Raw genomic sequence first — 14,153 nt, 5'->3', positions numbered from 1 at the left:
CTGCCAGGTGTTACAGTAGTATAGGGACACCAATGTCATGGAAGCTTACTAAAGCAGTGTTCTGACATAAGCAGCATACACCCTCAGCTGTCAACTTCCAGCTCATTTTTAGTTTTAGCTATTGGGTGGTGCAAGCCAAAATTATTGCATTAGATGACCGCTAGGGAGAAATGCCATATGAGGGACACGCATCTTTTCGGTGGTGTTTGTGTATTTACCCACCTATTGACTGCCCATGGTCAAGCTAATCCCTATGGCCATTCCCACCCACTCTCTGCCCGCCCAAAACACCTCCTCCTGCGATCTCTTTGAGCTATCTTTTCCAAGCCTTACCATCATACTTTGTTCAAAGTGCTCGCAAGTGCTTTTTTTCAAAGCAGTCTACTAGAGATAATGACTTAATTGGAGCTGTAAACATGCTACTGGTGTAACACAAATGTCTACCAGCCTTCAGCGCCTCGATTTTTTTATAAGCAGTATGCAGGTCCTTAACTGAAGTCCTGTTAAAAACAAGCATCAGCAAAGCCAACATGTTTGTCTTGTGTATAGGTATTAGGCACTGCTATTATATGCCCAGGTACTCGCACCGTTTTTCAGCTGCTACCACCGATGGTCGGTTAATACCACTACGGCAGTGCCTGGCAAATGCCTTTCCCATGCCTACACAAAGCCAAAACTGTTTGCATCGTCAATGCTCGTTATTCGTGAAACTGGATAACTAGCACAGCAGTACCAGCGTAGCTCACACTGTTGCTTGTTGTGTGACTAAGATTGACTGACTGCAAAAATAATGGAAGTTAGAAATCGTAGTTTAAGGGAGTCTGAAACAATACGAGCGCTTACAAACACGCATTCGCTTTATTAAGTGCTGGTGTTCAGAAATAAATCCCGGGGCTCAGCCCTGGCAAACACCCCCACGAATTAAGCACAGAGTTACCCTCTTTGGCCTGGTGGCAAGGGCCACCCAGTGAAAAAGACTTGGGCTACACTAGATTCACAGCATTCCACGTGAAAATCAAGAATCGGGGTTGAAAGCCTGAGGTGGAAATGTTCCAGGGAGAAAAGACAGACTATTTTTCTGCAATAACCTTTGGTCTTTTCTCCCCTAAATATTTCTGACTAGGCTCCCGCCCCATCCGCACCCCTATCCCCCTACTTACCTTGCTGTCAACTCGTGTCCTTGCGATGCCTGTTCTCTTTCACTTCTGTGATGGGGAACTGGCGCAGCAGGGTCCTTTTGTATCTTTCCGGCTTCGGGGTACACTCCCGCCGCCCCCACTCACAATATAGTGAGAAAGGGTGTGGGGGACGCCCCCACCACTGAAGGGGGGATTTGGTCAAAATGTTCAGCTATTCAGTGTTTTTGAACTGCTGGAATTCGGACAAATCTCCCATTCAGTCTTTTAATCTGTCTTTTTGGGCGATTCCAAAATCAACACACCAGCTATATTCTATTGTGTACGATAAGAATGAGGTAGGTGTTAGAAAAGGACAGGTTCACATACCAATGGGTTCCCAAGAGTCTCCTATTGAAAAGTATGTCCAAACTGAGAGAAAAGAGATGTGGGCATCCCTAGATATGCTGACAGTGCGCCAGATGTCAAGACACTGCGTAGTCTTCAACGGTGAGTGGGGCGTGCACACTCATTATAAGGCGGCCAAATCAGAACGCGACTTCCAAATGATGTCTTGTGTTTCTATTTTTATTTCTTATTTTCGTATTTAATTCAATGAAGCGACACGTGTTTCGTGTCTGCAGTGCTTTATCAAGGATTATTATTGCAGCTGATAAAGACTCCAAGTTTCTCTTGAGCAAGTGGCCTTTGGTTGAAATTACCGCTACTATCCAAGCGTGTACACCAGTTTGATCACCTGCATCCAGGTTCTTGCGAAATGCATTGAGGGAACAATTGCTCAAGAAAAACAGTGTTTATTTATTTATTTATTTATTTTTTTGTAATCATCGGCTGTAAGGTTAAGAGCTCAATTATGCAAATGTGCCTGGGGCTGTTGTGTGTACCCAATTATCACATGATTGAAGGACCCATCCTCCCCATCTCTTTTGCAGACCTACGGTCCACCTGACAGGACTGATATGCACCCAGGCTATCCAAAACAATGCTTCCCCTGCTAAACCCCTGCATCCCTTTGTCGGTCGGTAGCCTCTATTTCCCACTTCTATGTCCTCTTATTTTACCCTTTCTTATTTTCTTACCCCCAGCCAGTGCTGGAATTGGGCTAGATTTTCCTGGATCTGGAGAAAAATTCTCCCCGGTCTCTTATCCATAAAAATCAATTTTCTGTCTGCTCAGACTGCTTGAAACAACACTCACCTACAAGACCATGTGAACATTCTGATCAGGATGACCGTGAAATTGCTCATTAGGTTTGTACTCAGCAGGACATATTTAAATGCAGCTTCTCAGCTTTAAAAGGTGTGCACCTTTTATACTTTGCCACCAAAATGATCGAAAACACCTCTCTTGGGTTATTTTCCACATATTCGTGGTTCTTCGTCTGAGAGGCAATGCTTATGGGGATGGTTGGAAGAACCCGCCACTCCCTTGGGTATCGCTGGTGGAATCCCACAGTAAATTTCAAGTTCCAACCCTGCCTCCAGCAGACTGTGGCTTGGAAAGCCCAGGCGTGGGCACAATACGCCACTCCACGGACAAGCCTAGGCGATCTGACCCTACTACAATGGTGCTTCATGCAGTATAAAATCATATTATCACCTGGCGTAACACGGGTACATTATTCTGTGAAACCTTGATAAAAAAATCAAGTCCAGCAGTGGTCGAAGTAAGCAGGAGAGGTTGGGGGCGTTCCTATTCTTTTATTTTAAAAAGAAACCCCAACGGAATGGTTTTGTAATAAAATGGTGTAGGAAGAAGTTGAAACTTAGAAACTTGCACTGCACTGAACGTTCCCTTAAACAGCAGGCGTGTTTGTTTGGGGGTTTGTATTACGCTCAGGGGGGCGGGGAGGAAATGACGATGGGGTTTGTGGGGAGTGGGGGCTGGCTAGCAGGGAACTTAGTTCCCGAAATGTACTATTGTTATTTATTTATGTTTTGAACCTACATCAAGATTCACAATCAGGATTGAGAAGTGATAATCTTGACTGCAAGCTACAGATTCAATGCCTAGTTTATCGGTTTTCTTTACACAACATGGAAAGGACGGAAGGATTCTGTCCTTTTCCATTGCTACCTAATTACTTTTTAGGTTTTGTGTACGTTTGCCAATTTCTTTTCTTCCAACTGTCTGTTCCCCTACTTTCTCCCTTTCCATTTTTGCTGTGGGTCATTACTTCATGTTTTTTGAACACCTGCATTTAAGTTTGTGTCTTTTTTGGGGGTTTTCTCAAACCAAATTGTTGTTTTTGTACTGGCACACATTATTTGAATGTTTGTTGTTTTACATTGTGTGCCCTTTTTGCTACCTCGTAACTATTCAACAGCCATTTGCCTGTCTGTTTAATACAGAATTAATTCAAAAATGTTTGTTCACTTGGTGTTTCTTTTTGTTGTCTAACGGTTGAATGCGATTAGTACCAATTCTTTTTGATTAGATAGAGGTTTGGCATAAAGAGGTTACCACATTATTTAACACACTAGCTCCAAACCCCGGGCACAGCAATACTCCATACCTTTGTTTACATAGCGGGGGAACTTGGATCCACTACTTCTTCTTGCACACTTCTACCACTGAAGTTTGGTTGGAGAGGAGTCCACACTCATGCCATTCCCCCCTAAACTAATCGTGCATCGCATAGTTAATAAGTTCACTCATTCCCACGGCTATTGTAAAACACTGCAAGCCCTCTCCTGCCCTCTACCTCTCATGGGAGGTCATGACAGGTAAAACCTTCAACTTAGAGATGTGTACTGCCACCAACTGGCACAAAATTAAATCTGCAGCGTTTCATAATACATTGTGAACAAAAAGTGCCCTTACAGCTCCAAGGCCTCGTCAAAGATTGTGTGGGATGGGGGAAACTATTTCACTTTAATCAAACTTTCTTTTTCTGTTTTCATTGTAGTTTACCCAGGACCACAGCCTGGCTATGGCACGCCGCAGTCTGGATACCCTCCACCACAGCCTGGCTACCCAGTTCCCCAGCCAGGTTACCCAGTTCCCCAGCCAGGTTACCCCGTTCCACAACCAGGGTATCCTGTTCCACCAACAGAGGGTTACCAATTGCCACCCTACCCTGTGAAGCAACAGCCATACCCCTTACCGGACCCTTCCCAGCCGGCACCCTCTCCGGGTTTCCACATGTATGGCCCAGGACCCGGGGGCAGTGCGCCGCCGCAGCCGCAGCCACAGGTTCACCCAATTCCTGAACCCAGTGTCACACCACAGAGGCCTCCCGGACAAGACCCTCATGGCACCATCACGCCCTATGTACCAGTCACCAGCGGCGTCCCCCCAGGTCTGGAGTACCTGACACAGGTGCTGTATACAATACTTCTCTCTATGGGGAAAGGGAAGGAGTGTAAGGCGAGGAGAGCGGGAGATTGGACTTCAGGCCAGGGAACAAACGGGTGTTAGAAGCTTTGAGGGCAAGTTCAAGGACAAATGTTGGGCGCGGAAGTGTGCACATTCAGGGAAGTGCAGGTTAGGAAGTTGCTTTGCAATGTGAATCGATTTTAGATGCATATACTGTGTGCATGTCGCCATCTAGTGGCTGGACCTGGATATTTCCCTTAGTGTAACTTTTTTTTTTTTTTTAATTGTACAGCTGGCGAGTATTTGTTAAACTCGGATGGGGAGGCCTCCCACTATCGGGTATAGCAGCTTGGGTTGCTGTAGGTGTCAGGCTAGGTTATTGTCAAAGGCAGCTCTGGTCTGAGAGCTTGGGTTTCTGCATCCCTGTGCCATGACTAGGTCTTCTGACCCAATGATGGTCATTTGAGAGGTTTAGTTAAACCAGCAAGGGCTTTAGTGACAGGATTGAGAGGTCAATTAGAAGAAGAACCTGTCTAGCATTTGCTTCTACTATCCTCCTTTTTTCTTTGAAGCCAGTCCTGTGTTTAATACTTATTGATTGTGTATATATTGTTTGTTCTATATGGTATTGATTGTGTATATATTGTTTGTTCTATATGGTATTGATTGTGTATATATTAAAAGTTCTACATGATTGAAAAACAACTGGGAGTTATGTGTGTAACCATACACAATGAGTAACTACTCGCATTCAGCTGGAACGTCTCTGCCGTGGTCTGGATTGGGCAGATTATAGAGGAATTGTATGTAATATTCTGTCACCACTTCACCAATAATGTATTTCCGAAACAAGGAATTTGTTTGCCTGGCGGTGCAATTCTCTCTGTTCGTGGTTTTCTGCATCAGCAGTTGCTCGTTGGCAGAACCATGTGGAAAGCGTTTGCCTTGAGAATACAGTGCTGCACAGGAGGCCTGGGTGGAGATCACCCAGTTGGCTGCTTCTCATTAGATGCTTGATGGAAGTCACATGAAAACCCAGACGTATAAATGGGTAATTATCCAGGCCGCAGAGCTGTCGTTCATCCCACCCTTGCCAGCCACATCAATTCGCCTCAGTCAAGTGGACATCACTCGGATAAGACAACTGTAGGTGGCAGCCACAGTAGAGGGGACAACCTCTAACAGGGCGCACAGAGTACAAAGGGGAAGTGGTGAAAAGCCTCAGGCAAGGAAGAGGCGCTGGATGGGAAATGTAGCTCAGGCGGCCATTTTAAAGCTCACACCACTTAACATGTCTGATGATGACAGATGAAGGTGCTTTGGGTTGGGTGTGAGGAGCGATTGGCTGCTAATTAAAGGTAGGCCTGGAGCCAGAAGTGGTGGTCTGTTGGGTGGATGGAGTGCCAAAGCAAGTTGTTGTTTGTGCCTGTGCCATCTCTCTCTGACTTCTTCTTCTCTCCTTTTCTTCAGATTGATCAGATCCTGATTCACCAGAAGGTGGAGCTCGTGGAAGGTGAGGACGGGCTCTCGTTATCTTCTTCCAGCAGGTGTTTGCATTCCCTCGTACATAGACACCGATTCAGGCACTTGCTTGACATGCCTTCCAGCCACACTCCCAGATTCCCGCTGCCACCATCACTGGCATAATGTACCCAGAGTAACTGGTGCACTGGCATTCATGCAGGGCATAGGTTTTCACGTCTGTCGCACAGGGAGGACATGGGTAAAGGTAAGTGACCGCTCTGGCTCCTAAGCAGGTAGGACACTCCTACAGGTTGAGAGGTAGGGTGTTATGTATCTCGGGTTCTCCAGTGCGCTCTCATGGACACACATCCAACGGTTAGCTGCCTGCTAGCGCCCTCCTTATAGACCCCCAATCTTTTTCTGATGTGGAGCCAAAGGTAGGATGATCTTGTTAATGTAGGATACCCATCAAGCGAACTCACTCTGACCTCGGGGGCTCGCTCTGTCGGAACTAGAGCCAAAAATAAGCTACCATCTCCCTGTGCACTCAATCTCAAATCTGAGGTCATGGGGATCCCTCTTGCCCACTCGCTCTCAGACCCTAAGGTAGGGTGTCCTCTCAGCCATTCAATCTTAGAGCCTAAAGGCAACCGCGCCAAAAGTAGGTTGCCCGCTCACCATTCACTCTTCTGGCCTCATCTCCTTCAAAAAGCAGAGATAAGGTAGATAAATGCTCAATCACTCACTCTCAGGCCTTAAGCACTCTCCCATACATGGAAGTAAAGGTAGGATGTTCCGCCACTCGCTCACACTCGGGCCATAAGCACTCCCCCATACATGGAAGTAAGTGTAGGATATCCTGCCACCCACTCACGCCTTAAGCACTCTCCTGTACATGGAAGTAAAGGTAGGATGTCCTGCCACCCACGCATCCACTCACTCTCTGGCCTTAAGCACTCTCCCGTACATGGAAGTAAGGGTAGGATATCCTGCCACCCACTCACTCTCAGGCCTTAAGCACTCTCCCGTACATGGAAGTAAAGGTAGGATATCCTGCCACCCACTCGACCCTGAAGCACTCTCCCGTACATGGAAGTAAAGGTAGGATGCCCTGCCACCCGCTCACTCTCAGGCCTTAAGCACTCTCCCGTACATGGAAGTAAAGGTAGGATGTCCTGCCACCCACCCACCCACCCATCCACTCACTCACTCTCAGGCCTTAAGCACTCTCCCGTACATTGAAGTAAAGGTAGGATGTCCTGCCACCCACTCGCACTCGACCCTGAAGCACTCTCCCATACATGGAAGTAAAGGTAGGATGTCCTGCCACCCGCTCACTCGCAGGCCTTGAGCACTCTCCCGTACATGAAAGTAAAGGTGGGATGCTCCGACACCCACCCACCCGCTCACTCGCTCTCGGGCCTTAAGCACTCTCCGGTACATGAAAGTAAAGTTAGGATGTCTTGCCACCGGCACACTGTAGGATAGACTTATGGGACAACAACTAATACAGAGAGTTTGCCACCCCAATGGAGCAATGACTTAGGTTCTTGAGTAACTCTGCCATGATTCATGGAACACCACTATCGTTCCTCACCACTTTTGCAATAGGCAAGCCAAGAACCAGGCCGGTGTGCAGAAAGAACAGGATTTATTTTCCTCGCTCTGTGGCATAAAACCTTTTGTTCCTGCAAATGCTAGAATTACCAATAAGTTGAAAAACACCAGTGTGTTTTTCAACATGAAAAATCGCAAAATGGAATGTTCAATTGTCATTTCTTGTTTTTATTACTCCGGGGTCTAGAGACTACTTCAGATAATTGGGTAACTCGCAAAAATACCCCTAAGGTACAGATCATCAATGCAGCACCCTAGAACATGACAACATAATTGTACTTTACCAGGTAATTGGTATGTGGTCTAACTTGAATAATAGGTAGCGCTTTTATAATGACAAATGAATCGACATGCACAGCACTGTCTATTTCTGACATTCCTGCATATTTTCCATCTCTAAGAACATTTTAGCATAACAGACATTTAATAAAATCCTCTTTTCAGCATAGAATGCACATCTTTCATTTGCTGCTAGATGGTGAGAATGGCCCCCTTCAATGTGAAGTTCCCAGTTCCCTCTTTATCTAAAATGTGCTTTAAAATCAGTTAGTTTCACTTTACTCAACCCTCAAGACACTTTTCTGCACAGCACAGGCCCAGAGATTCAGTTTACCATTTGAAACTCCCTGCTGCTTTTATGCAAGGTCCGGGTAGTGTTGTACAATTTGGAATGTCATTTTTTAATGCACCCTTCCCCTTTAGGTAATTTATATGGGAAGACATTTGTTCAAATAGAACCCCACCAATGGTTTGTTCTGTTGGGATTATGTACTTGGAATCTCTCTGGGTTTGCATACAGGAGTGATCAAGCATCCTGGGAGGTCATCTCATTATAAGCAATGGGACCTGGTTATGGATGGTACTCCAAAAGCCCTTCTGTCTCTGGTTATGGCTTTCCCCAGACTCTGCCCATCTCCTAGTTCCCTCCAGATTTTAGTCCACCTTTCTACCTGGAAATGTTCGTTTTTTTCTCCCTTGGCCCCTGTCTCGGCTTGTCTGGCTGTCTCCTTGTCTCATCTGCTCTCCAAGCTCCCCTAAAATCAATGTGTGTCCAGTTTTTGAATCTCTTAACCACACCCCAATATTTGTAAATTAGGATGGTTTGGCTCATTGCCTAATGATTATAATTAAACGTTGATTGCTCTTCCCACTATAGAAGGCCCCGACCCTTCCCTCAGTGGTTCCCAGGTCTCCAGGCCCCATTTCTGGGAGTTCTTGCTCCATCCATCTGAAACTACATTTCTGAACAACTCTGATATTCATTCAAAAATCTTCAACATGGAACTATTCTCTAATCCACAACTGAGGGTCATAACCCACATATGTCTAAATTGGTTTGATCATGCCAGTCGTAATGAACCGCGTCTGGTGTCGGCAGGGGGTTGCATGCGCAAATGACATTTTTTGCGAATTTCCCCAGAAACTATGACCGTTAAAATCTTGATACTGATCCCACAGACTGACAGAAGTGCACTCACTCTGGGTTGACGGCGGTGTGCGCTCTCTCCCAATCGGTTTTAGGATCTCATGGGCTTTATAACTTGTCTGCAGAGCCAAAGGCAGATACAGTTGGTTCAAATATATTTAAAGAAATTCAGCTGGAGCTTGTGTAATATAAGACTAGGATTGACTGATTACAAAACGCTGCAAAATGTAGGCATGTGGGCTGAGCGGTTACACGCATTGACACCGAAATAAAGAGAAACGTTTGCATTTGTAATCATGTGAGAGAGGTGATGAAAAAAGATACCAGTAGTTAATCAGGAAAAGTTAGTTCAATGTTGTTCTCCTCCTTTGTGTATAGTCATTGGCAGCCCAGTTATGCGTGGTCTCTCCAGAGTAATCCACAGGTTTTCCATGTTAGACATGCCAATCCGGCCGAGTGCTTTGGTAATCTCTCAGTGGCTCGTTAGATGGTTACAAGGTTAAAGCCCCCCTTTGATGAAGATGGGAAAGGGCATTCAGTGAGCGGGTGGAATGATATGCTCAGGTGGCAAGCGTTCATTCACTGGCCAGGACCACTCCTCTTACACTGTACATCATGAAGCGAGGGCCCATCTTTAACACCCCGCTCTCACCCACAGCGTTCCTCGGCTTCGAGACCAACAACAAATACGAGATCCGGAACAGCCTGGGCCAGAAGATCTTCTACGCCAAGGAGGAGAATGACTGTTGCACCCGCAACTGCTGCGGCTCCCTGCGGCGCTTCAACATGAAAATCACTGACAACTCCGGCTGCGAGATCATCCACCTCATCCGGCCGTTCAAGTGCGCCAGCTGCTGCTGTCCCTGCTGCTTGCAAGAGGTGAGTGGGACACACACTGACCTGTTGGGAGATTATCTAGAGCTAATGCACTGGTCTTTGGCAACCAGGGGCAAAGCTGAGAGGTACACAACCAAGCAAGCTTTAGGAAGGAGTTAAAGGCCTAGCCCTCACTCTGCAATTCTTTTCTGTACTCTTTCAAATCACTTTTTAACAAATGCAAATCACAGCCCTTTATTAGTGGTCGAAATGGGCGGGAGCAGTGCTCCGCTACTTTTTAAATTAAGTTTTACTGTTCCTATACTTTTATTTTAAACAGAAACTGTTCTGGAATGGTTTTGTTTAAAAATAAGTGTAGGAAGAAGTTGAAACTTGCACTTTCAGTGCAATACACTGAACGTTACATTAAAGAGCAGGTGCATGTGTTTGGGCGTTTGTATTGTGCAGGGGACGGTGTGTGGTGATGGGGTTTGTTTGGAGCGGTAGGGAGCATAGTTCCACTACTTCTTTTCCCACACTTCGACCACTGCCGTTTATTCTTGGCCTCCCCAGCACTGGCACCAAATGTGTAAACCTAAGTACACATACCCTAATGCAGCTTATACCTGCCCTGCAGGAACACCGCCTCTCTGTAGTAACTCCACATTTCCCCAAAACATCTGCCCCACTATCATGAAACACTTCATCACAACTCGAATCCAAAAACACATCACCAGAAACAACCCCTCCTCAACCCCTTCCAATCTGGCTTTTGACTTGGACTCAAAACAAATATGAAATGTAGTGGTCTTGGTGCTGAGGGCCTCCACAACATCACTGACAAAGGACATGCACCCCTACTCCTCGACATCTCTGTAGCCTTCAACACCTTTGTGCTTTATTCTACTCAACATCCTATTCCACAGAATAAAACTCTCGGGTACTGTCTTCAACTGGTCACCTTTTTTTTCCCCGTTGACAGCCTGTGCTGACACCACTGTGCTGACACCACTGTAGTCAAATACGGGGTCCAGTAAGGTTCCTCCATGTCTCCACTCCTTTTCAACCTATATGTAGAATCCCTTGACAGGCCCTTAGCAAACACAACGTCCATTTCCACCAATACGAAGATGACCCACAAATCTACTCCCAAATCTCATCCCTGTCACAACTCCATGCCCTCAAAAGCTATCTCTCCACCTTCACCACCTGGATTGCCTCACGTTTCCTCAAGCTGAAACCTTTAAATATGTAATACCTCCTCATCTGCCCACCCTCAGGAACCAACCTGACCCCCCCACACCCCTACCCTGGATCAAAGAACTTGCCACAGAAAACCCACACATATCCCTCACCACCTCTGTCAAAACCCTGTAGACCCGAAGCTGCTATCACCAGACATGCAATCTACAACTACACTTCCTACACAAGGTAAGACGCACACTTCCTCCTGACGACATCCGCACCGCAGTCCAAAACTGGTTCTGTCCAGACTGGGCTACAGTAATGCCCTCTCCTCACTGGACTCCCCAGCAGCTCCATTGCAACCCCCCTGCAAGTGATAGAAAAGGCAGCAGCCAGACTCCTCTGCCACCTACCCAAACATTCACTCCTTACCCCGCTCTTGCCCAGCTCCACTGGCTGCCGTGGCCCAGAGAATTGCCTTCAAAGCACTCTGCATTGTATTCAAAGCTATCCACCTGGAAACCCCCATCTCGCCTTCACAACAAACTGAAACCCATCACCCACACAAACGCCAGACGAGCAAGCCATCATCTCCTACACATTCCACTCTGCAAACTCACATGCACACAAAAGCAATTATTTACTCAGTGGGCCCCAGAGCATGGAACTCCCTACCAATGCACATCCTCCCTGCACCCTCCAACACTACATTCTGAAAAGTCTTCAAATATGTCAACAATTTCTGATTCGCCTCCCATCCTTTTCAACCTTATAAGGCCCTATCGGACCCTCTGGGTACGGCGCAGAATAAAAGTACAACTAAAATAGATAAATGCGACCCACACAATGCTCTACCAATTCATCTCAACTCTGCCTTTCAACACCACATGCTGTTCCAGGACTGTGACACTCTAAATCCTAGTGAGCAGGCGTAGCCAGGATTGTCTAACAAGTGGGGCCTGAAGCTAATGTTGTTGGGACCACCCCATTGACAATAACATGTGTAAATGCCCACACAGTGCTGTTAAGTGGGTATTTACAGATTTTGGGTGGGCCTTGCCCACTGGGGCCCTACCCTGTCTCATACATGCCAACATTCAGACACAGCTGGGAGGGAGATTTCCAAAGGGAAATCGGGAGACCAACATTTCCCCATAGGAATGCATTGGGGTACAGCTATTTCAAGCGGGAGACAGTGAAAAATAGCCTGATTTTTCACAGAAAAATCAGGAGTCTCCCGCCTAAATCGGGAGGGTTGGCATGTATTCTGTCTACACCTAGGATGACCAGACGTCCGGGTTTTCCCGGGACAGTCTGGGGAAATCACCCTCCATTCCCCCCACCCCGTCCGGGGTTTGCATGTTTGGGGGGGCTACGGTAATTAAAACCATAATTATTTTTCACAACTTTCAGAATTTTGAAGTTGGTTTGTCTCGAACCCCCAACCTCTCAGGTACAAGTCAGAACACTTACTGGCTTGGAAATTGCTGTACTGCAAGCCATGTAATAACAATTAGAGCTCACGCTCGTTTTGAGATCACATGCCACGATTCACAGACAAAACTGCACAAATGAGATTATATACAGTTTATAAAAAGGAGAAGTGCTGGATATATGGTTGAGGGGGTGGTTGTGGGGGCCTGTTGGGGGAGGGGCGGTAATTGGTGGGCTGCGATGGCGTAGTCCCTCTTTTATGTTGGCCGTCCTGGTTTTTTTGTTTTGAAAATCTGGTCACCCTATCTACACCTCAGCCGTATCTTCTGTTATTTTAGTCCGCAATCACTCACAGCTCAGCCAGTGCACCTCCATTCCGTCTTTAAGCTACTTGCTTGGTCCCACTGCTAAGAGCCAGCAGCTCTTTCACTGCGCTCCAATCCTGACCTGAAACACCGCCGCCATTTCATTACTGTCTGGGAGTGACACACAATTCTACCAAACCGCCTGACCCCCGATTTGCAGCACTCTGCCACAGTAATGCGCTTCGACGCCTATTGCGCAGCCTCTTTGGAACGTGTTATGAGGGAGGCAGCGGCTGCACCTGCACCTGCCAGGGCCCCTCTGACTCCAATTGTCCGGTGCCAGGAAGCCGCTGCGCCGTCACCAGCTGGCACGGCCTTGGAAGGACCTGTGGGTGACTCAGGCTGCGTGGTTCCCTCCAGCGGCGCTGGCTCACGTCCCAGCCGCGGTGACGACATCGCAGAGCGTGCCTCTATTTATTCCCATGACGTAGCTCCCCAGCACACCCCGCGCAGCTACTTATTCTTGGCTCGGAAACTGCAGGTGAGGTCTGGACACTGCGCATGCCCAGATTTAGCGTGTGTAGGCCCCAAGCGGCACGCCTTTTACTCAGCTGCTGGAGTTGACGTCAGAGGAGCTCTGCTGACATAGATCATATTGCCTGCGTGAAGATGGCCTCTGCTTCGCTGGGTGCAAATCAGAATAATACGGCACTATTTCATACATGCCAACATTAGCATCTCCCGAATGGAAGAGAGCCCAGCCCTGGTTTTAATGCTGCACTCTCTGGGACTCTTGGTCCCGCATTTCCCCTTTATAACTCCACCACTGCAAGTTCCAGGGTGCAAAATTAAAACCAGGACTGGATTGGTGTCTCACAAATGGAATGGATAATGTTGGCATGCATGCTTATTTGCGTCACAAGCCTGTCACCGTACTGCTGCTTTGCCCAATATTACAAGAAACGTATATTTTTGTTTACAACTACCTCCTTCCCGTGTGCGAGCCCATGGTGGCATGTGTGCATTGGGATGACTTTTAGAGGGTGAGTGGGAGGTCATTGTGTCGCTTGATTTGACGTGCTAGCACAGATGTGTGTCCACGGCCACAGTGAATTGCCCAGGATGCACGCAGTTCGGTTTTGAGAATGTCAAGCTTTTAGACATGCACGCGTTCTTTTATAAAAAAGTGTGCAGTGCATATATTGAGCATAAACCTAAAGTTAAGAATGGTTAAAATGTGCACAAACACTTGGGAAAGAATCTGCTTCTCACGCCAACAGCAAAGGTCTAAAAAATGCATTCTCTCCCTGTCCGACAACAAAACTGACTACAACTCCCAACACCCCTGGCCTGCATAGTAAGTGGAGAGGGATTATGGGGGCCGTAGTCCAGAACATATGGCGAGCCACAAGTTGCAGAAACGGAACAGATGCTATTACAAGACGAGTCAAT

General features: G+C 47.0%; 1 protein-coding gene across 3 annotated transcripts in view; it reads left to right on the top strand.

Moving 5' to 3' along the window:
- LOC138566936 (phospholipid scramblase 1-like) overlaps positions 1–14,153 on the top strand; it is a 230,039-nt gene that overhangs the window by 177,459 nt on the left and 38,427 nt on the right. For all 3 annotated transcript variants that reach the window (XM_069644706.1, XM_069644695.1, XM_069644715.1), the window contains 3 exons: positions 4,045–4,457; positions 5,925–5,967; positions 9,620–9,840. In XM_069644706.1, the coding sequence (XP_069500807.1) occupies positions 4,045–4,457; positions 5,925–5,967; positions 9,620–9,840 (677 nt within the window). The remainder of the gene's footprint in view (positions 1–4,044; positions 4,458–5,924; positions 5,968–9,619; positions 9,841–14,153) is intronic.

This window comes from Ambystoma mexicanum, chromosome 1p, assembly GCF_040938575.1.
Source record: "Ambystoma mexicanum isolate Mex_15411 chromosome 1p, UKY_AmexF1_1, whole genome shotgun sequence".
Taxonomy (NCBI): domain Eukaryota; kingdom Metazoa; phylum Chordata; class Amphibia; order Caudata; family Ambystomatidae; genus Ambystoma; species Ambystoma mexicanum.
This window is presented reverse-complemented; position numbering and strand designations above follow the sequence as displayed.